At 42.8% G+C, this 25,016-nt stretch overlaps 1 protein-coding gene across 17 annotated transcripts in view; it reads left to right on the top strand.

The window, feature by feature from the left end:
• Positions 1 to 25,016, top strand: part of srcin1 (SRC kinase signaling inhibitor 1) — a 366,662-nt gene that overhangs the window by 288,278 nt on the left and 53,368 nt on the right. For all 17 annotated transcript variants that reach the window (XM_062984357.1, XM_062984358.1, XM_062984343.1 and 14 more), the window contains 5 exons: positions 95 to 924; positions 6,695 to 6,787; positions 7,656 to 7,699; positions 10,378 to 10,556; positions 20,469 to 20,644. In XM_062984357.1, coding sequence (XP_062840427.1) covers positions 95 to 924; positions 6,695 to 6,787; positions 7,656 to 7,699; positions 10,378 to 10,556; positions 20,469 to 20,644 — 1,322 coding nt within the window. The remainder of the gene's footprint in view (positions 1 to 94; positions 925 to 6,694; positions 6,788 to 7,655; positions 7,700 to 10,377; positions 10,557 to 20,468; positions 20,645 to 25,016) is intronic.

Below are 25,016 nucleotides of genomic sequence, written 5' to 3'. Positions count from 1 at the left end.
TCTTTAACCAAATGCCTTTTAACAACTCCACATATTTTATGGAGCAGATTAGAGTGCCAACATTCCCATCTTCTCTGACTTTTTGTCTCTTCAGAGAGAAATGGTCTACTCTTCCAGGGAGTCCTCTCCCACCCGGCGCCTGAACAGCATGTCCCCTGCTTCCCACCTCACCTCTGGTTCTCCCCCACCAGTGCTTCAGTCCTCCTCACCGTCCCGTTCCCGTATGTCTTATAGTGGAGGGCGCCCACCTTCCTATGCAGGCAGCCCTGTACACCATAGTGAACGCCTTTCCAACCTGCCTCCAGCCCAAGGTGTCTCACCAAGCCCAAGTGCTATTTTGGAACGCCGGGACGTCAAACCAGATGAAGATCTGGCTGGGAAGAACATGGTGCTTGTGAAGAATGAAGGTCTGTATGCTGATCCTTACAGTATGGTGCATGAAGGACGTCTCAGCATTACATCCACTCAGTCACTGGCTGGGATGGGAGACCCATTTGCTTATCCTGGGGGTCTCTATAAGCGAGGCTCCGTGCGGTCCCTCAGTACCTATTCAGCTGCTGCCCTGCAGTCAGAACTTGAAGATAGCCTATACAAGCCCAATGCACAGATATATAGTGATACCTATGGTCCAGGGATGGGCTTTCGCTTGCCCCCATCGTCCCCCCAGAAAATTGCTGACGGCCGCCTAGTAGACGTTCAGCAGAGCCAAAGCCCCCACAGCCCTTATTCGGGGCCTCCAAGCCGGTCTTCACCAGTTCGCCAGACTTTTCGCAAAGACTCTTGCTCCTCCGTCTTCATGGAAAGCCCTGTCAACAAGCCACGCAATTCTAGCTCTTCAGGGCCCCCAGAGCTCTTCCCTGGTCCTGGAGAACGTCCCCTTTCAGGATTCAGTTCACCTGTGCCTGCCAAGGATACAGAAACAAGGTAAGATGATGATGATGATAAGATTTCATTATCAAGACATAGCTATAGTTAATATCTGTCATTGCAAGACATTGTTCAGCGCCCTGGCCAATATTTACATATCATTGGAGTTTGACACCAGCATACAGATCCTGGTTTTCTGAACAGTAATTGTGACTGTGCAAAAAATGAGGTACAGAGTTTGTAAAGGGACATATCTACTCCTCAGTACAAAATGTCCAGAGTGGTTTGAACAAGTTAATTCATGCCAATTACCATGAATTCAGCTATCACAGATGAGCACACTGACTGTTTAGCCTCTTTATCTGCTTTATTATGTGTACTTTTAATGAAGTCTCCAAAACTGCTTGCCTATATCCTTCCTGCTGATAGTATGCAGTCTACAGGCCCTAAACCAGGATAGGCAATCTTTTGTTTCTTCGATGTTTTAGACCAGTGGTTCTCAACCTTCCTAAAGTTGTAACCCCCTAATATGGGTTCTTCATGTTGTGGTGAACCCCAACCATAAAATTATTTTCGCTGCTACTTCATAACTGTAATTTTGCTACTGTTATGAATCGTAATGTAAATATCTGATATGCAGGATGTATTTTCATTCACTGGACCAAATTTGGCACAAAACCCAATACACCCAAATGTGAATACTGGTGGGGTTGGGGGGGATTGATTTTGTCATTTGGGAGTTGAAGTTGCTGGGATGTATAATTCACCTACAATCAAAAAGCATTATGAACTCCTCCAACGATGGAACTGAACTGAACTGGGCACACAGAACTCCCATGACCAACAGAAAATACTGGAAAGGTTTGGTGTGCATTGATCTTGAGTTTTGGAGCTGTAGTTCACCTGCATCCAGAGAGCACTGTGGACTCAAACAATGAAGGATCTGGACCAAACTTGGCACAAATACTCAATATGCCCAAATTTGGACAATGGTGGAGTTTGGGAGAAACAGACCTTGGCATTTGGGAGTTGTAGTTGCTGGGATTTATTGTTCACCTACAATCAAAAAGCATTCTGAACTCCACCATCAGTGGAACTGAACCAATCTTCCCAAACAGAACCCCCATGACCAACAGAAAATACTGGTCTTTGGCGACCCCTCTGACAACCCCCCTCATGACCCCCAGGTGTCTCAACCCCCAGGTTGAGAAAAGCTATTTTAGACTTCAACTCCTATTATCCCTGCCTGTTGGCCATGCTAGCTGTACTTTATGGACTTGTAATCTAGAGCATCTGGAAGGCATGAGATTACTCAACTCTCTTCTATGCTCCATATGACTTTTACCCATTTTTTTGGGCCTTTGCTCAATGGGACTTACTGCTAATTTTTTTAATAAGAATTTTCACCATAGGGAATTACATTGATGGATAATACAACAGTATATTACATGCTTCATGGAGCTCCATTTTAATTCCACTCCTAGTTGATTGCAGAGAAATGGTACCTTGGCATCACCTAAGGGTTGAATAAATAACTACGGTAGTTTCACCCCATGTACTTTGAATAGTTATGTGCCTTCTGTGTCCCCATAGTACCATTCCACTTCTCACTATTTAGTGGCCTTTCTCTGTTGCCTTTTAGGGGCTGGCAAAAGGCAAATCATACTGGAGAAAATGTGCCTTATCTCCTTCTAATCTTCCTGTGTCTACTTCACCACAGCCAGCATAGTTCCTGAGCTGTCAGCTGAGTTGTCAGGGGGAATGATAGGAACAGAGCTCATTAGGATAACAAAAAGATAGAAAGAAAGAAATGATTAGAAACAGCGAGAGAAAGTGAGCGTGTGTGTGAAAGGCATGCAGGAGAGGTCAAAGGAATGACAGAAGTTAATGTACTGGAAAGTGTGTATAAGAAATTTCTCTTCAGTGCTAAACCTTCAAGGAAGACTAGCTGAGAAACACCTTCAGGATCAACATTGTCAGGAAAGAGTAGCCAAATAAATAAACAAACAAAAACCCAATTTTGGGACAGATTCATGGTTCTAAGCCTTTTCCATAGTGCTTCACTATTTTTCAAAGTGCTGTAGCCTCAGAAGAGAAGCATTTCCCACTTGACTTTAGCCAAAGAGCACTAGCCATGCCAGAATGGCATGACCAGCTCTTTTTTTAGGCAGACTGGAGCAACCACTTCTGGAAGCAGATAATGGAGAGCAGCAGTGAGAGCCCCCAACCATTCCTCATGTGGCCATTCCCTTTTGTTGAAGGACAGAGTTGACTGTGTCTGTCCCATATTCCCTAAGACGAGGTGCTGCCCTCAGTGGCATGGAAGGCACTGTCCTCTTATTGAAGTTGAAGTACAATTCAGCTGCCAGTCCAAGTTGCCTTTCTATGTGAAGTATGTGCATGAGAGGGAATGCTATCTTGTCCTTCACCTTAGGCAGCAAAACATATTCAGCTGGCTATAAACAATAGAATGACAATGATGTTTAAATCTTTTCCAAAAATCTTCCACCTCTCCTTACCACCCAAACTTTTGGCTTCTTTCCCCTTCCACATATGATTACAATCTTGCAGGCAGATTTATTTATTTATCGTGTCAGAAGCGAACCAAGGGTACAAGTTGTAATGTATTTGAAAACGCAAAGTTTTTTTACTTGGTATTATACTAAATGTCTTTTGAGCAGTAGTTGGCCATTTGGAGTGCCTCTGGTGTTGCTGCAAGAAGGTCCTCCATAGTGCATGTGGCAGGGCTCTGACTGCAATAGGTGGTCTGTGGTTTGCTCCTCCCCACACTCGCATGTCGTGGACTCCACTTTGCAGCCCCATTTTTTAAGGCTGGCCCTGCATCCCGTGGTGCCAGAGCGCAGTCTGTTCAGTGCCTTCCAAGTCACCCAGTTTGTTGTGTGTACAAGAGGGAGCCTCTCATCAGGCGTATGCTACTGACTGAGGTTCCGGGCCTCAGCCTAGGACTCTTGTTTGCTGAGGTGTTCCTGTGAGTATCTCTCCAGGTCCCATAAAACTATTTCTTGATTTAAGGCGTTGGCGTGCTGTCTGATACCCGAACAGGGGGTGGGCTGGAAATGTCAATGCCTTCGTCCTTTCATTGATGGCTGCTACTTCCTGGGGGATGTCAGGTGGTGCAATGCCAGCTAAACAGTATAATTTCTCCAATGGTGAGGGGTGTAAAATTCTGTGATAATGTGATATGTCTCATTAAGAGCCCCATCCAGTGTTTTAACATGGTGAGATGTGTTCCACACCGGGCATGCATATTCAGTAGCAGAGTAGCAAAGCGCAAGGGCAGATGTCTTCACTGTGTCTGGTTGTGATTCTCAGGTTGTGCCAGTCAGCTTTTGTTTGATGTTATTTCTAGCACCTGTTTTTTGCTTGATAGTCAAGCAGTGCTTCTTGTAAGCCAGGGCACGGTCCAGGGTAACTCCCAAATATTTTGGTGTGCTGCAATGCTCCAGTGGGACTCCCCCTAGGCAATCTTCAGACAGATTAATGTCCAGACTATGAGTTACAGAAAGACTGTGCAAGGCCACTTCTACTGGGATGTTAATGAGGAGGCACATGATTGATTGCAATGCATACCTACACTATCTCTATAGCCATTGCTTGTAATGGAGTAGGGGCATACAGTCCTTCATGCTATGAATTATTTTACATTTTTTTGGTTTTGCAGCTACATGTTACCAGGGAGACATGGCTAAACAGACTTTGTAATGCTTATGGATTACCTTATACGGGGTTCAGTTTGGGCTTGGAAACACACTGCTTGGTTACAAAAATTGGGGGATTAATAGTACATTGAAACACATTCTTGGTGTTGTTTATTCATTCAGTCACTTCCAACACTTTGTGACCTCTGTCGGCCGTAGCTACCCCCAGCTCCTTCAAGGTCAAGCCAGTTACTTCAAGGATACCATCTATCCATCTTGTCCTTGGTCGGCCCCTCTTCCTTCCAAGAAGTAAATGTCTTCTGATTTCCTGGCTACAGTCTGCCTCTGCAGTAATCTTTACACCTAGAAAAACATTCTTGGTAGCTATCCAGAAATTCTGAAAGTTCATTTGGATGTTGGCATATTTGAGACCAAATTTCCTTATCACAAAAACATATTTATGGGTTCATGCACACCATGATGAATATCCATCTTGTGAGCAGATGAACTCTCATTTAAACTTGCCTTTCTCCAAACTGTCTTTTTTCCAACTTGATTGCTGACCTTTATTCGGTTGCCTTCATGGGCTTCCCACGATTATCTGGTTGTTCACAGCAGAAAAACAGGATACTGGATTACATGCTCCTTTAGTCTGATTTGGCTGGAGTCTTGTTGCATTTTGAAATTACTTATATCCTCAGGAAGCCAGTTTTGCTCAATTGCTCCTCAGTTTTTATTGTATTAAGATGTGGCTCTTCCAAAGAGTTTTGGGAAGTATACTAAACCGTTTTTTTTAAAAAAAGCTGGGACGACGATGCCGAAGAAGTAGAAGAAGAATGTTCATTGTTCTGCTAAATTTTTAAATATATTTTTTTTAAAAAAAATATTATAGCACTTGGGCTTTTTTACACTGTTGTCAATTGCCTATGATGTTCCAAATAAGAGTTGCATAATGCAATGTTTTAAAATGAAACCTGCATAAATAAATTAGGGCGTTCCCTCCTTACTTAGAGATAAGGGAGATTGTTCTTTGATCCACATTTTCAGCAAACCTATCTACATTACACTTCTCATGCCAAGTATGTAGATTAGCTTCAGGTTGCAGATTTTTTTAAAAAAATTTAAAATAAAAACCACACATAAAAATCCATGTAGCGGTGGCAGCTGCATGCAAAATGCATATATATTATGGAGAGTTGTGTATAAAATGTGCGTTGAGAAAAATGTTAACAAAAGTTGTTTGAAATCAAATTCAAATTTTGACAGGTTATCTCCCTCCCAACGCACATTGCTGTAAAAATTGTGTGAAAACAACTTCTGAGTGAATACTTGTGAAAATGGCATGCACCAAATGTAGACTGGTCTGCTGTAAGTTTTCCAAGCTGTATGGTCATGTTTCAGAAGCATTATCGCCTGACACATCTGTGGCAGGCATTCACAGAGGTTGTGAGGTCTGTTGGAATCTAGGCAGGTGGGGTTTATATATTAGTGGGATGTCCATGGTGAGAGAAATAACTCTTTGTCTGTTTGAGGAAAGTATGAGTGTTGCAACTGGTCACCTTGATTAGCATTGAATGGCCTTGCAGCTTCAAAGCCTGTCTGCTTCCTCCCAGGGGGATCACTTGTTGGGAGGTTTTAGCTTGCCCGGATTGTTTCTTGTCTGGAATTCCCCTGTTTTTTTAATGTTGTTCTTTATTTACTGCCCTGATTTTAAAGTTTTTTTAATACTGGTAGCCAGATTTTGTTCATTTTCATGGTTTCTTCCTTTCTGTTGAAATTGCCCACCTGCTTGTGGATTTCAATGGCTTCTTTGTGTACTCTGACATAGTGGTTTCACACTTTCCTCAAACAGACAATAATTCTTTCTCTCACCCTGGACATTCCACCAATATATAAACCTCACTTTCCTAGGTTCCAATAGACCTCACAACCTCTAAGGATGTCTGTCATAGATGTGGGGAAAACATCAGGAAATAATGCTTTTGGAACATGGCCATGCAGCCCGGAAAACTCGCAACCCAGTGATTCTGGTTATGAAAGCCTTCAACAACACAAATCTAGACTGATTGAACAATCCCTATCATCCCTGATGCTTTTCTGTTACTCAGAGAAAAGCAAGAAAATCATCTATTCTTCTTTATTCATCTTGTCCACCTTCTTTCTTTCAGGGAGCGCATGGAAGCCATGGAGAAGCAGATTGCCAGCCTCACTGGCTTGGTGCAAAGTGCATTGATGAGAAGTTCTGATGCAGAAACACCTAGGTAAGAGATTGCTCTTCATGCTCTTCTTCCCTTGGCACTGGAAGTTTATGATTTTCCCTACAGAGTGTAAAATAGGATTTTGGTATCAAACTAGAGATCCATTTCTAGCAAAAAACCTTCACGGGACTAGCAGAAGATGGGGCCAAAATGGAATTAGGGTTAAATGTGACTCTGGACCAAGAAACTTCAGTGTTCAAATCCTTAATCAGCCATGACTCTAATAAGGTAGGATGGTATGATTCAAAAGAGAACAGTACATTTAATAACTGAGCAAAAAAAGAAAAAAAGAAAGTCCCTTTTATGTGAACTGTTAAAGGAGCTTATTGCACCAACCACTGTGCAGTTGCACCTCAATTTTGCAGCCCTTAGGCATACACAGCCTTCATATTTCCATTGCAGGTCATACACAAAGGATCTGAAGACAGCCATCTTACCCACTTTAGTATTTGCGATGCCAAAAAGCACACAGATCCCAATTTTCAATCCTGTAAAAAAGAAAAAGCAATTTTCTGTACCAATCTACTTTATAATCCCGCCTGAAAGACTATTTCTTTTCTCACTCATGCTGTTTTCCTGAGGTAAATGCCCACGTCTCCAATATGGTCACATTTAGAGAAGGATATTCATGTATTTGGATGATAGTTTCCTATTCCTAATGTGTTTCCCTGGTTAGTTTAGTATGCCAAAAGCTATGTTATCAATAGGCCTTTCTGTTAGCTAAGCTAATTTTCTTATCTGATGCATCTGCCAAGTGCATGTGTAATGTACATGTTTTTACAGGGTTGTTTTACTATTGTTTTCCTGCCATAATTCAAAAGTGGAGATGCCTTTTAAATGTTTCATCTTTGTTTTGTTGCTATTGTTACAGTGAGAGGACAGAAGGAATTAATGGAGGGACACCTCCATCTGCACGTAAGTGATCAATTGTCTTCATCTCCTAACACGCCTTGACACAGGGAAGAGAACTAATCTTGGGCTGATCCATGGAGTAGGAGAGCAAGAAGTGTTTGGAGTTTCATCAGCCAGATATGTTGGTGGAATGAAAATCACACGTAGTTCACGTTTGACCAGTCCATGCACTGTCTTTCCAGAGAAAAGATATGCCATGTGTCGTGGGTTGTAGAAATAAATAAATAGAAGCGTTACCACAATTTCTGAATCAAGATAAACCCTGCAGTATAATAAAATGTCACTCAGGCCTGTGTAACAAGTAACAGTATCTTTACTTCAGTTCAAAGATCAAACAGGGCAACAATATATATAGCAATCTTCCTGAATTCACGCAGAGAACTGAGGGAATAAACAGTCCCTTTAAACAGTCGTTAAATATGCCTCATTTGCCTTATAAATAATCAGGCTTCAGAGTATGGCAGCCATTTCCTTCCTGACCATTTTCAGTCAGCTGCTCTCCTCCCTCCCCAAGATAAAAGTGGCAGTTAAAGCGGTTTGTCTCAGCACCAAGCTATAGACAGCAGCCAATCGGAATTTTGGCTCCTGGCAGGCTCAGCCAATCAGCTGTCAACACATGCCCTTTCCCCGTCAACTCACCACATCATGGTGCCTCTTTTACAAATCCTCACACCATGCAGATGAACAGTAAATTACAAGAGAAATCCAACATGTCAATGTAAAATGTCATCCTCCAGCAGCCCAGGAGCAAAACCTCGTTCTGTAAGCTCCTTTCCAAACTGAGCTCCAGCAGAAACGGTAACTGTTGCCAAAATTCCCAGGCTCAGTTAGCTCCCTGGGTGTGGCCCAACCAATCAGCTTGATGCTTTGCATTTTCCTGTTCACACACACACACACACACAAACTGATATTTGCATGCTGCAACATGTAGTGGAGACTAGCAAGGGAGCCAGTGGAATGGTTGCCATGCTGTTGGGTAGCCACTTTAACTGCCATGGCTCAATGGTATGGGATCCTGGGATTTGTAGTTTGGTGAGGCACCAGAATTCTTTGGCAGAGAAGGTTAAAGCTCTTGTAGAACCATAGCATCTAAAGTGATGCCAAACTACTTTAATTCTACAGTGTGGGTTCACTTTATGTTTTTTCATTGTTTTTAAGGGGTTTTCAGAAGCAGATCAGCACTCCTTGGCTGCGAAAGCTCAAGACCTTGTAAAACTACACTCCCATGATTCCATATCATTGAGGCAGACAGTTAAGGTGGTGTAGATATCTGAAACAGAATAAACAGTAGTGGTGCCATAGTTTTCCTTTCAATAAGTAGAAGTTTTGGTATTATAATACTTTTATTTTTAAAGAAGGAGTTCTAAGTGCACAGCAACTGTAATGCATACATCTTTGATCAAATTACAAAGAGTGAACTTTTTGCCGCTGTGTATTACATTTGCCAGTTTTTTTTCAGTTTCAAGGTTTTGAAAATTGAGGTGTGCATTATATTTGATGGCACATTAGCCTCGAGTAAATATGGTATTGTTTTCCATCTTTGACACAATGGAGAAAAAGTGGATCGTTGACCATTTGCTTTCCCAAGCCACTTTTCTACCCCTAGGTTTCCCTGCAACCCTGGGAAAAATGATGGAAGTTAACCAAAATAGAATAATACTGTTGCCTCCAAACTTCCCTTATGGAACATGAAGGGAGATTGCCACATTTTTGCCATCTCTGGGCTGTTTTGGACCCAGGAGACATCTTTTATACAATAGGAAATAATCTAATATAGAGGGATTCAAAATATGGAAGCCCTGCTCTCCAGAAGCGTGGGAGGACATTTGGGGATTTCCAAAACTTTCCTCAGCTTCTGCCAACCTAGCAGTTTGAAAACATGCAAATGTGAGTAGATCAATAGTTACTGCTTCTGCGGGTAGGTGATGGCACTCCATGCAGTCATGCTGGTCACATGACTTTGGAGACATCTACGGACAACACCAGCTCTTCAGCTTAGAAATGGAGATGAGCATCAACTCTGAGTCAGACACGACTTTACCTTTACTAACTGACTAAAAGGCAAAGCCACATGTCCAAATCAGCTTGCAACCACAATAAGAGAAAGGTGAAGGTGTTAAAAAGATATTACAAATTTAAAATTAATTTAGATGGCATGAATTACATTTTTTCTTATTGCATCAATATGCTACTTGATTTATTTTGGTAACCGACACAGAAGAATAGAATTATATGATCTCAGATCCAGTGGGGATTATAATCTACATTATTAGAATAGGATGGAGTAAAAGGAGAAATGATAGATAAATATTTAAAGCATGGTTTTGCAATGGGCATGAGGTCAATATAGGCACTCCATTTCTTTGAATTACAGCTTTGTTTCATATAGAAAGAATTAATCCCATCCCAAACTTTTGGTTGACTGAAACCTGCTCATGGCCACAATTCTTTATGGATACAGAATGATTTTGTGCTAGTTGCTGGCATCGCTCTGATGAAAGCTTATAATGTGCTTTGCATTGGTAACTTGAGTGTAAAAACCAGGTCCAATTTAGCATGGACATTTTTCAAATGGTGTGCAATTTTGTATGACTAATGTCTTTTTAAAAAAGAAATCGTAGTGGATTGTAATTGGATTGCGATTTAGAGTGACTGGATCTTTGCTGTTGTCTCTTTTCTAGCCCCGTGCAGAAGCAGTGGAGGGACCCCAGTTCCTGGCCCTCCGCCCCCATCGGCTACTGGTACACCAGCTGGGCAACCCACTGCCATTACCCGTCTGCACATGCAACTCCATCTCCATGACTTGCAGCAAAATGCCAGTGATCTCCGCAATCAGCTGCTGCAACTGAAGAAACTACAGGTATGCTGGGCTTGGATGTGTTCATGCCAACTTTTCATAAGTGCAAAAAAAAAGTTCAAAATATCATATTGAGTGTATTGTGGTGGAGGTGGGGATTTTTTTTTTAAAGGGTGTGTTTTGTATCCTTAAGTTACGCTTCAATCATTGATTCGTGTTCAAATCTCAAAAGACAATGGGGGAGGTTAGATATGATTTCCACTGCTCAGTGAGCTGCTGAATGACTTGCTGTGACTCTCAATGACTAAAAAAAATCTGAATAAATTATTCAAAATAAGAGAAGTGATGCAAATTTAGAAAAGTAACTGAATACATGTACATAGATCTCAGATGTAGCTTTCTTGAGGCCGTTTCTGAATTTCCATTTAGTCACATTTAATTTAATTTTCTTATTTGATTGTTTGATAAAAGGAAAAATTACACAAAAGCCTAAATCTGATTTTGTCTGTTTTTAATTAAAAATTATTTATGGCTAAGTTTTAAGTGCAGGTTTATCTTATTTCCCATGCACTGTGCATTTGTGTAGAGGCATCAAAGCCCATGGGTCATTCCTCCAACTGCTTATTGAAGTTTTTTCCCCTCCTGCTGTTGCATTGTACTATTTACTCAACACTTGAACTCCTGTTCTCAAGAATACTGTGCCCCCCCCCATATAACTCAGTTTAAATTCTGATCTGAATTATCTGAAGAAAAACAGTATAAGGTTTTCCTTCCTTCCTTCCTTCCTTCCTTCCTTCCTTCCTTCCTTCCTTCCTTCCTTCCTTCCTTCCTTCCTTCCTTCCTGTTACACTCCAGGCCTGAAAACACCTATGACCACTGCACCACATAAGAGTCCAGAAATATAAGCAAACAGTTTATTGTAAAAACAGATAAAAAGCATATAAAAATCAGGAATACAAAACGGAGATATATAATCCAAAAGGGTTTAACAAAAGGTGAGAACCAAACAAATAATCCAAATACATCGTAAAGTTCCAAAGGTGGCAAAGTCCAGGAACAGCAAGGAATCACAGATACAGCATAAATCCACAATCAGGAAAATATAACTAGTAAAACTTGAGCAGAAAGATAGAAAACTTCAGGATATATTAAATCCAAAATCAAGGCTTGACTTGAACCATGAACAAGAGAAGTCAGGCTGAGGTTCTCACTCTAATGCAGCATTGCCTGAACCTCCCTTAAAGTAAACAACTTGTTGTTTGATAGCCACCCATGAAAGCATTATGTCTCCCATGAACTTTATCCCCAATTTTCCCATGTAATCTCTCAGCCTGGCGTACTCTATTTTCGGCTCTGATTTGTAAACCGACACACCTTATCACTCAGCTCCTCACTCAAATACCTATCTAATATTGACTCCTCGGACTGGCCTTAAGGCCCTGCACTTTCTGAGCCAGTGTTCTCACAGAGCAAAACATCATTTTCCCAGACCTGGCTTTCCCAGATTTGAGAGCCCATCACTTTGTGCCACAGGAAAACCCACAACCCCCTCTAAATCCTCAGTTAAACATTCAGCCTCTGGCTGATCTACAACACTTCCTTCCTTCTTTCCCTACAATACATTTTTTTTGGTAATCTGTAGGAAAGCAATTAATTGGTTTCCCACCTCAAATAAAAACTATGTAAATATCTTCTCAGCTCAAATTTATTTCTCCTGTTCTACTAACTTTTATCCTCATTGGCAGCAGTCACCAAAACAAATCCTTCTTGGTGATGGGTGATATTATTTTGGAGTATCTGGCACCAAACAAAAGGCCAGATGGCAGCTGCACATCCGTAGCCAGTGATCTGATCTTGCCATCCCCAACTGTAGAGCACGCTTGCATTTTCCTCTGAATTGCTTAGCTCCAGAGATAATTAACAGTGACAGCTTGTTGGAAGCTCAAAAGCGGTGAATAGAGCTGAGTCGTGGAAAAGGGAATGGCTTGCTTTCTATCATCTCCCTTAGATCCTTTTGAACTTTGGAAATCCTGCTATGTCATTTCTTAGCGGCCCTTTCTATCAGTGTCAATCATCTGCAAAATTGAATCATTTCACTCAGAGGATACCCTGAAATTTTAGGTAATGGATATGTCACCCAATGGAAAGCATACCTTAGATAAAAGACTTAACTTGGGTTTATGTCAAGGACAGAACGCCACAAGATTCAAAGTAACAGAGTTTATTAGTTTACAGAACTCAAAAATGCCCGTAAAACACAAGGGCCAGGCAATTTTTGCCTTTAGGAGCAAAAAGGGGCAAAAGTAAATGTTCAAAAGATAAACCGGATTAAACCGGAGTTTAATCCGGGTAAAAACAAACTGCTTTCTTCAGCCTGGGTATAAACAAAACGAAAGCCAAGGAACAAAAGATACAAAGAATGCAACTAATTGGCAGCAGATTCCTCTCTGCTGCCAACACTGTGTTTAGAGTAACTTGCGTCGCTCCCACACACACACACAGCAGACAGGATTCCAACACGAACAAATCAGCCAGGGATTTTAGCAGTAGAGTAGACCAGTTCCGTTCCGTAGATCAAAGCCAGAAGCAGACGTTTGTAGTTTTTCCAAGTCCAAGAAGGGAGGAAGACAAGCCGTGGTCAGTTCAGTCCGAGTTCTCAAAGCAGGAGATGGCGTCCGTCAAGAAGACGACGGAAGGTCAAGCTAATAAGAGTAAGCACAGGTTTGCACAAACAAATGCCCACACAATCCCTCCCGCCGTCTGACCCTGGATTCCAATCAACTTACGTCTCAGCACAGGAAAGCACACAAGTCTTCAGGGAAGCATCCCACACACACACACACGAATCCCAAGCGTTTGCCCAGATTACCTTGCCCGACGCAATTTGCAATTGCTCCCAAGCCCCATTTTATGCCAGTTACAAATCTTCATCACTGTCAGCTGTCCTCCTTAACCCGGGCGTTTCCTCATCACTTTCCTCGTCAGAGCTGGAACACCTCTGACTACGCCCAACAGCATCTCCAGCTGTGGATCCCGTCCCATCCCTCCAGCTAAGCCATGGGTCTAATCCTGAAGGTCCCCATTCATCTTCTGTCCCATCATGGCCAGTGGCACCCAATTCCTCCCTTACCCGAGTCCAATCCATCTCATCCTCCTCTGAGCTAACCAGCCCCTCCTCCATTCTTTCCGTAAACCCTTCGAAAGACTCTTCGTCAGATGGTGCTGCAAATATGTCTCGCAGTCTTTTTCTCTCTCGCTCCTCGAGAGTATCTGACTCTCGAGGAGTCTTACGCCCACGCCTGTCAGAAACAGAGCCACGAGGCTCAATCATAACACTATCCCCTCTCACAAAGGCCTCCTCCTCCGATGGCGGAGAAGTGGCAGTGATACCCTCCGCTATAGCACCACGACGACTAGAGGTATCAAGTTTCAACAGCGAACGATGAAAGACTGGATGGACCTTTAAACTAGACGGTAAACGTAAACGAAACGCAACAGAAGAAATCTTTTTAACGATAGGAAAGGGACCCAAATACCGAGGCGCAAACTTTCCCCCAGCCTGTTTAATATGTTTGGAAGATAACCACACCAAATCCCCTTCTTCCAACTCCTCCCCTGCCTGCCTGTGGCGGTCAGCCTGAGTCTTCTGCGTTGCCTTAGCTTCCAACAGTAAGCGACGGGCAACATCATGCAATGCAGCCATTTCCGTAGAGCGGTACACAGGGTCCGAAGAGACCACATTGGTCGACGGCGCCACACCTCCCCGTGGGTGAAAGCCATAAGTAAGCTCAAACGGCGTATGCTGACTAGACGTGTGCACCGCATTGTTGTAAGCAAACTCCGCCACCGGTAGCCACTTCACCCAAGCCGTGGGTTGATCTAAACAAAAACAACGCAGATACTGCTCTAAGAGCCCATTAACCCGTTCCGACTGTCCATCCGTTTGCGGATGGAAGGCGGACGACACGTTTAACTTAGTCCCCAAGCACTCATGGAAGTGTTTCCAAAAGCGTGACACAAATTGCGGAGCCCTATCTGAAATAATCACCTCGGGTGCTCCGTGCAAACGATAGATGTGCTTAGTAAATAGTAAGGCCAACGTAGGGGCCGCCGGAATGGTTGAACAAGGAATAAAATGAGCCAGTTTACTAAATAAATCCACCACCACCCAAATACAAGTATAACCCCCAGACTTAGGCAAATCTGAAATAAAATCCATGGAAATGATTTGCCATGGCCTCTCCGGAACAGGTAGAGACGACAACAACCCTCTAGGGCGCCCAACAGGCGTCTTACTCTGCTGGCAAACGGCGCAGCTGTCACAAAAGCGCAGAATGTCTTGCCGCATCTTTGGCCACCAGTAGCTCCTGGTGATAAGCTGTACGGTCTTGAACCTGCCAAAGTGCCCCGCCATGGGTTCGTCATGGTGGGCTCTAATCACCTCCAACCTGAGGGCCCCCACTGGTACGTAAACCTGCCCCCTACGCACCAATACCCCGTCTTGATCTTGGAGATGCGGCAGTATGGTACGGTTACCTGCTGAGAGCAGCATCAGTTGCTCCTGTGTCCACACATCATCTTTCTGAGCCTCAAGGATCTGGTCATGTAACCCGAGCTCATTATCTACAACACACAGCGAGGCAGTAGGCAAGATGGTCTGACATACTACCTGCTCATTGGTCTTAAATTCTGGCTTGCGGGATAAAGCATCGGCCCGCAAGTTTGCCTTCCCCTCCACGAACTGCACCTTGAAGTTAAACCTGGAGAAAAACAAAGCCCAGCGGATTTGACGCTGGTTTAACTTCTTTGCTGTTTGCAAATGCTCTAAGTTCTTATGATCAGACCTGACCACGATCTGGTGCCGTGCCCCTTCAAGCCAGTGCCGCCACACCTCAAACGCCACCTTAATCGCCAACAACTCCTTCTCCCATATGGTATAGTTCTGCTCGAAGGGTGTTAGTTGCCGCGAGTAAAATCCACAGGGACGCAAGGTCCCTGAGGAATCCTTCTGAGACAATACAGCCCCCAACGCGTAGCTAGAAGCGTCCGCTTCTACCACAAACGGTTTGTCAACATCAGGATGGGTTAGTATGTTGTCCGATTGAAAACTAGACTTAAGTTGTAGAAACGCCTCGTGAGCTTCCCGCCCCCACACAAATGGCTGTTTCTTGCGCAGAAGCTGCGTCAAAGGTACCGTGAGCTTTGCAAAATTCGGAATAAACTCCCGGTAGTAATTAGCGAAACCTAAGAACCTTTGTACATCCTTCTTAGTCCTCAGCTCCTGCCATGAGTTGACGGCGTCAACCTTATGTGGGTCCATTTTAAGTTCCCTACCTGACACTACATGACCTAGGAACTCCACTTCAGGCACATGAAAGACGCACTTGGAAGCCTTGGCGAAAAGCCCATTAGCCCGCAGTCGGTGCAGAACCTGCTTGACATGTTGACGATGTTCTTTCTCGTCCTTAGAAAAAATCAAGATATCATCCAAATAAATCACTAAAAATTGGTCAATTAGGTCCCTGAACACATCGTTCATGAACCTCTGGAAGACCGCAGGAGCATTACAAAGCCCAAAAGGCATGACTCGGAACTCGTGGCATCCGAAACACGTGTTAAATGCCGTCTTCCATTCATCCCCTTCCCGTATACGGATTAAGTTATAGGCCCCCCGCAGGTCGAGCTTGGTAAAGACCTTAGCCCCTTGCACCCTTGATAACAGTTCCGAGATTAAAGGGAGCGGGTACCTATCCCGAATGGTGTATTTGTTTAGGATCCGATAGTCGCAGACCAGCCTAAGTTCCCCAGTCTTTTTGGCTACAAAGAATACTGGTGCCGCAGTTGGAGAACTAGAGGGGCGAATAAACCCCTTGGCTAAATTTTCATCTAGAAACTCCCGCAAAGCTTGCCTTTCCGGTACAGTCAAGGCATACAGCCTCCCTGCTGGCAGTTTCGCACCTTCTGCCAACTTGATGGCGCAATCATATGGCCTGTGCGGTGGTAATTTGTCCGCTTCTCTTTTACAAAATACATCAGAGAACTCCCCATACTCAGCAGGCACTCCCTCCATATCAGAATGAGTAACATTTAAAGTGCAACAATCCTGCCTCTTTAAGATCACTTTACGTGTTGCCCAATCTACTTGTGGGTTTACTACAGCTAGCCAATCCATCCCCAGGATCACATCATATCTAGGCAAGCTCGTAATGTCCCACACAAACGTTCCCGTTACTCCCTGCACATCCCACGTTACTGCTGAGGTTTCCTGGTTAACCACCCCAGTCTCCAGCAGTCTCCCATCTGCTCCTTCCACCCACACGTCGCATGCCTTGCGCACTTTAGGAATGCCATGCTTCTTAGCAAACTCAATATCTACATATGAGACCGTAGCCCCTGAGTCCAGTAGTGCCAAAGTAGAAACAAGTTCCCTTCCCCCAACAGATAATGTAATGGGTACGAAAACATGCTTCCTCCCCTCAGTTGACTGCTTGAGGAGCCCTAGTGCGTTGGACTCACGTCGCACTAGGGCTGGCCTTTTTCCCGAAAGCTGGGAAGGTTTCACGTTACAATTTTTGGCAAAATGCCCAGCATTCCCACAGTACAAACACAAGCCCAGCTGCCTCCTACGGCTCTTTTCCTCTGTAGACAGCTTTTTAAAGACCCCAAGCTCCATGGGCTCTTCCCCCATCACCACAGGTGCCCTGGTTACATGCATGGGTGGCGCACACATTGCTTTTGAATGTTTACGAGCCTCGAACCTTGCGTCTAAACGCAGCACCTTAGCTACTAAGGCGTCCCAGCTTTCAGCCGGCTCCAAGCGTGCTAATTCATCCTGGAGCATATCACTTAACCCGGCAGTAAATAAAAGCATGAATGCATTTTCCCCCCAATCCAGCTGGTGGCGATACAGGTTAAACTTATTTAAGTAATCCAAAACAGTCCCCTTTCCCTGTTTCAACCGATACAGAGCCCACCCAGCGTTCTCCGTGCGGAGAGGATCCCCAAAAGTATCAGTTAACAACTTTTTGAAATTATTCAAATTGTCCTTGACTGGGTCATTTCCCAAAATTAAATTAGTGGCCCATTGTCCTGCGGGACCGGTCAACAAACTCAAAATAAAGGCCACCTTGCTAGTGTCTGTAGGAAAAGCATGAGCACTGAGCTGAGAAAAATAAAGCTCCACTTGTGCCAAAAAGGTTGGCAACTTGCACCTGGTTCCGTCAAAGCGTTCAGGAGTCAAAATATGTCCTTTCACGGCATGAGCTGTTTGGCTAACGGTCACAGCCGTTTGCAATTGGTCTAACTTGACCCTTAACTCATCCATCGTCTTCCTGACGGGTTTATTGCTGCAATAAACCTTTTATGGGCGTCGGGCAATCTGTCAAGGACAGAACGCCACAAGATTCAAAGTAACAGAGTTTATTAGTTTACAGAACTCAAAAATGCCCGTAAAACACAAGGGCCAGGCAATTTTTGCCTTTAGGAGCAAAAAGGGGCAAAAGTAAATGTTCAAAAGATAAACCGGATTAAACCGGAGTTTAATCCGGGTAAAAACAAACTGCTTTCTTCAGCCTGGGTATAAACAAAACGAAAGCCAAGGAACAAAAGATACAAAGAATGCAACTAATTGGCAGCAGATTCCTCTCTGCTGCCAACACTGTGTTTAGAGTAACTTGCGTCGCTCCCACACACACACACAGCAGACAGGATTCCAACACGAACAAATCAGCCAGGGATTTTAGCAGTAGAGTAGACCAGTTCCGTTCCGTAGATCAAAGCCAGAAGCAGACGTTTGTAGTTTTTCCAAGTCCAAGAAGGGAGGAAGACAAGCCGTGGTCAGTTCAGTCCGAGTTCTCAAAGCAGGAGATGGCGTCCGTCAAGAAGACGACGGAAGGTCAAGCTAATAAGAGTAAGCACAGGTTTGCACAAACAAATGCCCACACAATCCCTCCCGCCGTCTGACCCTGGATTCCAATCAACTTACGTCTCAGCACAGGAAAGCACACAAGTCTTCAGGGAAGCATCCCACACACACACACACGAATCCCAAGCGTTTGCCCAGATTACCTTGCCCGACGCAATTTGCAATTGCTCCCAAGCCCCATTTTATGCCAGTTACAAATCTTCATCACTGTCAGCTGTCCTCCTTAACCCGGGCGTTTCCTCATCACTTTCCTCGTCAGAGCTGGAACACCTCTGACTACGCCCAACAGCATCTCCAGCTGTGGATCCCGTCCCATCCCTCCAGCTAAGCCATGGGTCTAATCCTGAAGGTCCCCATTCATCTTCTGTCCCATCATGGCCAGTGGCACCCAATTCCTCCCTTACCCGAGTCCAATCCATCTCATCCTCCTCTGAGCTAACCAGCCCCTCCTCCATTCTTTCCGTAAACCCTTCGAAAGACTCTTCGTCAGATGGTGCTGCAAATATGTCTCGCAGTCTTTTTCTCTCTCGCTCCTCGAGAGTATCTGACTCTCGAGGAGTCTTACGCCCACGCCTGTCAGAAACAGAGCCACGAGGCTCAATCATAACAGTTTATCAGCTGTGTGTGTATTTGTGCAGAATTGCCTGCTGGTCTTTTCTTCTTTGAAACTGCAAATATAAGTAGGTGGGCACAGTTTGAGAAAAGCAATCAAACCCCCAGAATCTTGAGATACAAATAGAAATTCCATGAACAATGATTCCAAGGCATTCTTAGTTTTATTATTTGGGGTGCTGATTCAGAAAATTGCTTTGGATAGACCACATCAGCTCTAGTTTTTGATACAGAACATATGCCATCCAGTAGTCACCATCTGCTTGCCCATAGAAAACCATATTTAACAATCTAGAAATTATGTGGTCTATCCAATGCAATTTTCTGAATCAGCACCCCATGTAACCCCAGGAACAGGCCTAAAAACGAAGACACACACACAAAAAAAAACTTTTTTGGTTGGGCTGTGTTATTATCCATAGATTTTGTTAATGCTCATGTAAAAAAAAAAGAGAGGGAGAGGGCTGAAGATGAAAAATACAAAAAGTAGAGTGCAAGATCTAAAAAACTGCTCTAGCGGCTTTCTCTCGCCTCCTTGCCATGGTCTCATGGCCACGAGGAAGAGGGTGTGGTCCGCGTGGCATTGCAACGGTTTAGTAACAGTGAGGCCGTGGACCATATTTTAGTTCTTGCAGGCCACTGGTAGTCCATAGACCATAGGTTGGGAATGCCTGCTATATAGAATATATGGTCCTAGCAACTCATAATGATGACAAAAAATAGTGTGTAGAACCTGTACTGCACTTTTCAATAAAGTTCTTCTATTTTTTAATTGGACTTATTTCAGAAGACAGATTAGGTCTGCAGCTGACTAAGAACTTTCTCAAGTTCTTTTCTTCCTATTTATGCAGGAAATTTCGAATATCTGTATTTCCACTTATATACATGTTAAAAATCCAAATTAATTTAGGTGTATACACCAGCCAAATTCAGTAGGGAGAGACCCTGCCAAAATGGAGCTATTGCCAGCCTGGGAGAGAATCCTAGTGTGCCTGCCAAAAATGTAATTGTAAAAGGAGGGGAGGAGGAGGAGAAAGCCTCCTAATTTAGTAGTGCTACAAACATGCACTGAAGTTCAAACACTGACTTCTAAGATAAAGCAGTCAAAGGAGTCGAATCTCTGCCTGAATAAATAAATCTCTTTGTTTCCCTTTCTCCAATATTTCTTTCCTCTCTTAATGAAAAAATATGTATGAATTCTAGCTAGTTCTTATCAAACCCTGCAGTACACACAACAAGGAAATTGATCCACATTGGAGAGAACGTCAGGTGGTTTGGGATATTCTTCAGTTATATTCCAGAAAATGCAGTTGTGGGTTTTTTTTTTTCATTTTTTTATTCTCCAGTGGCTCTGATGCATGATGAGAAATTAATCTGCAAATACTTCTCCTATAGCATTCTCATTTCTTTTCCCTCACCTCTTTTTGATCCTTTTTCAGATTCAGAATCAAGAAACAGTGAAGACTATGCTGCGGCGGACCGAGACCGAGATCAGTGTGCGGGTGACGGACACCATGCGCAAACAGGAGGATCCCTTGCAGCGGCAACGCTCCTTAGTGGAGGAGGAGCGTCTTCGTTACCTCAATGAGGAAGAGCTCATAACCCAGCAGCTAAAGTGAGGATTCTTCCAGGAAAAAAATTTCTGTGTGTGGTTTTTATAGGGCAGAAAACTGAGCAACATGAGTAATTGGCCAAAGCCAGATAGGTGCAGATAATAATTTGCTAGATGCAGTGATAGGCTAGGGCTTGAACTTACATGGAACTTTAAACACAGCTTTTTGGGCTCAAATATCCTCAAGGTTGGAGGTTTCTGGAAATTGTAGTCTAAAAAGCAACTTCTGCAAGCACATCTAGCATTTCAGAAATGAAAACTGAAATTTACCGTATTTCTTTGATTCTAAGGTGCCATTGATTGTAAGACACACACTTATTTTAGTATCACCAGTAGAAAAAAACTTTATTTATATATAACAAAACACTTATAGTTGTATGACTTCCATTTTTATATATGTTTATACCGTATCAGGCCTGAGCAAACTCTGGCCTTCCAGGTGTTTTGGACTTCAGGTTTGTTCATGCCTGGTTTATATGGTAGGTGGGTGCATCTTAGAATCTAAGAAATACGACATTTGATCAAGCACTACCAGAGTGTGGTCAAGGTGGCAAATGTTATTAATAAGGTTGAACACACAAACTGTTAGAAGTTGCAGCAATTTGCTTTTGCCTGAGTCTACGGAAAAGGGGAAGATTCTACCTCCTCCTTTTCTTTTTGATGAGCTAATTGAGTGGAAATTGCTTTTGCCATTTTAAATTCTGGTTGCAGCAGTAGAAGTATGCTGAGGATAAAGAGGGGGAAAGGAAAATACAATGACAACAGATTAATCAAAACTGTGCTTGTCAAATCAAGACAGCTGGAGAGCATAAAATATCCATACTTTATTTTTCTAAGTGATAATTCAACTCAGTAATGCCAAATACTATGCTGGAATACAACTGATTTTGTCCCCTTGCAGCAACTAGAATAGAGATTTGGAAAGGTCTGTTGAATTTTTGAAAAAGAGGCTCATGAACAACTTTACATTGTGGAGGTTTTTTTGTAACACATACAGTTACAATTGTAACAAGCAAACAGATGTTTATATGATATCAAATAAAACAACTCAGCCTTCCCCTCATTATCAAGAAATTGGTTATAAAAAGAGACAATTGAGGAGAAATTGGATGAATTCAAAAGAAAGGAGAAAAGAGGGGATTATTCAGTGAAACAATCTGAGACTGAAGTCCTGAATTGACTAATTAGGAAGTCAGTCCCACTGAATGCATTGATACATGCTTAATGGTACAACAGGAAACATATACATCTATCTCTCTCTCTCTCTCTCTCTCTCACACACACACACACACACACACATACACACACACACACACACCATCTAGATTACTTGTGGAAGATTAGGATTTATACTACCATTTCAAACTTCTGTTTGTTCTGAGAAGCAAAAAATATATGTATATATAAATCCCACCATGCCATGGTTCTTTTTTCATACTCCTGTTGTTTCTTAAAGTTTTGCACAAAAAAACAGGGTTGCGTTCACATTTGTGAACAGCACCAACCTCATAAGTCTCAGAATTTCCTAATTTTTCCCCATACCACGTGCTGTCATCTATACTACTTCTTTTCAGCTAAATCTGGTTCACTTCAAGCATATTGCAATTTTTTTATCGTGTCAGAAGCGACTTGAGAACATACTGCAAGTTGCTTCTGTGTGAGAGAATTGGCCATCTACATAGACGTTGCCCAGGAGATGCCCAGATGTGTTACCATCCTGCTAGGAGGCTTCTCTAATGTCCCCACAAGCTAGAGCTGACAGATGGGAGCTCACCCCATTTCGCAGATTTGAACCGGCAACCTTCAAGTCAGCAACCCAACCTTCAGGTCAGCAGTCCAGCCAGCACAAGGGTTTAACACATTGTGCCACCGTGGCTCATATTACAAAATAGACTAAGTCTACTAAAGCTTATGCTACCAACTTAAGTCTCTTTGTTAGTCTCTCTAAGGTGCTACAAGATCCCATTACATACCGATTGAGAAATAAATAAAAAGGGAGAGTTGTTCATGATAATTCATTAGATTTCCTTCATTTTAGTTTTTCAGTAGGGCTAACTTAATTTCCTACATTAATTGATTGTAACTTACAACAATGAAGTCCTGAACTGGTCTAATGAGAAGTTTGCCTCCGTGAGCTCAATGGGAATTATTCCCAGGTAATTGCTGATATTAATATAGGCTAGATCAGCTGATAAGTGTGACCCTCAATTAATCAGGAAGGAGATGTATGCAGTAATATGTATGTATGTGCACACCTTTAAGAATAGCAGATGAGATACATCCATGCCATGTTCACGCTTCTATAATTATGCTAGTTATGCTATATGTATGTACAAAAAAACCTATACTGTTTGATTCTGAAGTAGTCTCTTACTCATATGCAAATGTAATTAATAGCAGAATCAACTAAAATTAGCATGATTCATTGATTAACCTTTTCATATTCCGATTGCAACTCTTAATTTTAGCCAACAGAAAGGTGTAATTTTAGCATAACATTTGCACATATATTCCCTTGATGACAACCTACAGAAAATACAAGGCTCCATTTGGCTAAATGAGTGGGGAGAGTGATTGCCTCTCATGCTTCCATTTCCCCTTTTATTTTGTCTCAGAAAAGGGATATTCAAAGGAATCTGGAAGATTGCATAGTTTCCAACAGACCTCACAACCTCTGACGATGCCTGCCATAGATACAGGAGAAACGTCAGGAGAAAATGCTTATGGAACATGGCCATACAGCCCGGGAAACTCACAGCAACCCAGTGATTTTAGCCATGAAAGCCTTCGACAACACATTGAATCTGGAAGAGACGAGGTTGCATGCAGCCCCAGAGATGCTCTTTGTGCCTCCAATCAGTCCTTGTTATATCAGTCTCCAGAATAGACAATTTCTTTTTCAGATTGGTAACCCCCCTCCCATGTTTAGCTTTTTAAAAGAACTAGAAGTAAACTTCACAGCCAGCTCTAGTTTATTTGTTTGTTTGCTTGTAGGGGCTGGGGAGGTTAAACTTGGCCATCTATACATACCCCAGCATGTCTTGGGGCAAAGTATTGGCATCCCCGTCTACTGCATTTTCTCATATATGCCCTCCATTACTTAGAATCCCGATTTACCATTTTATTTAAGTGTATCCAGTAAGATTGCATTTTTAGGATTGCATTGCCAAGAAGTTATTTTACTTTTGTAACTTCCCAAACTTGGCTTTTTAATGACCCTGAGAAGCTTTAGAACTTCAGTATGCTTTCTTCCCTACCCCAATTTATGGCACACATGTTATTTGAACCTGTATTATAATAGTTTTCAATTACCTCCAAGCCTTGCTGAAGGGATTTGACCTTCTTAGTTGCTCCTTTCAGCTTCTTTCTAACTAATCGCCTCATTTCTCAAAGAAATCCCCACTTTTGAAATTTAAACATGCCTGGGTCAAACTTTCTGTGCAATTTCTCACATGCCAGCTTCTGGTTATAATTTAGGATTAACTCAAGAAAAGCTTCTTTTTGTGGCTGTTCAATGGCTAACTGTTCTAAGTTGCAACCGTTTATGTGATCTAATACTGTTGCCTCGTTGTAATGATACAAGTATATGCTTATCCAGTCAATGCAAGGGCGGGTGAAATCACCCATTGTTATCACTATCAGAGTTTCTGTTTTTGTAATTGTCATTTCTTTCTATATCACAGAGTCAACCATAGAATGGTGACCCTTTTGAATTTTTTTTTTATTTTCAGGTCTAATCCTCTGTTTACATGTATTTAATGTTCATTGGCCATTGATTGGGATTCAGGGCAGCTTACAAATAAGTTTTGGAACATCTGTACACAAAATACAGTAAAAATGTGTATGTGTGTACGTGGCATGGGTGTCCACTTACCCACTGTTCTGGAGAGCCACTGAAGCCCTCTTTCCTCTGAGCCATATCCCAGGGTTCTTTTCTCTCTCCATTGGTGTGAAATTTGCGTGACCTTACCCACTGCCTCTCCCTTAACCCTTTCCTATTGTTTTCTATGGCACACAGCAACTGAACATATTAGAGAGAGAGAGAGGTTTGGTGAGAATTCACCATGATTTAGGGGAGTTGTAGGGACTGAGATGTATAATTCACGTGCAGTCTAAGAGCACTCTGAACCTTACCAATGATGGACCTAGAACTAACTTGGTATACAGACCCAACACAATCAACTTTTCATACTGGCAGGGTTTAGGGATGATTGGCCTTGAAATCTGGGAGCTATAGTTCGCCTGTATTCAGAGAACATTGAATCCAGCTGATGTCAGATCTAGACTAAATTTGGCAGAAAGACCCAACCTGGCAGAGTTTGAATACTTACAGAGTTTGGGGAGGACTGACCCAAGATTTTTGGAAATCATGGTT

Source organism: Anolis carolinensis, chromosome 6 (assembly GCF_035594765.1).
Source record: "Anolis carolinensis isolate JA03-04 chromosome 6, rAnoCar3.1.pri, whole genome shotgun sequence".
Lineage (NCBI taxonomy): Eukaryota > Metazoa > Chordata > Lepidosauria > Squamata > Dactyloidae > Anolis > Anolis carolinensis.
The sequence above is the reverse complement of the archived record's forward strand: the minus strand, read 5'-3'. Positions and strand labels throughout refer to the sequence as shown.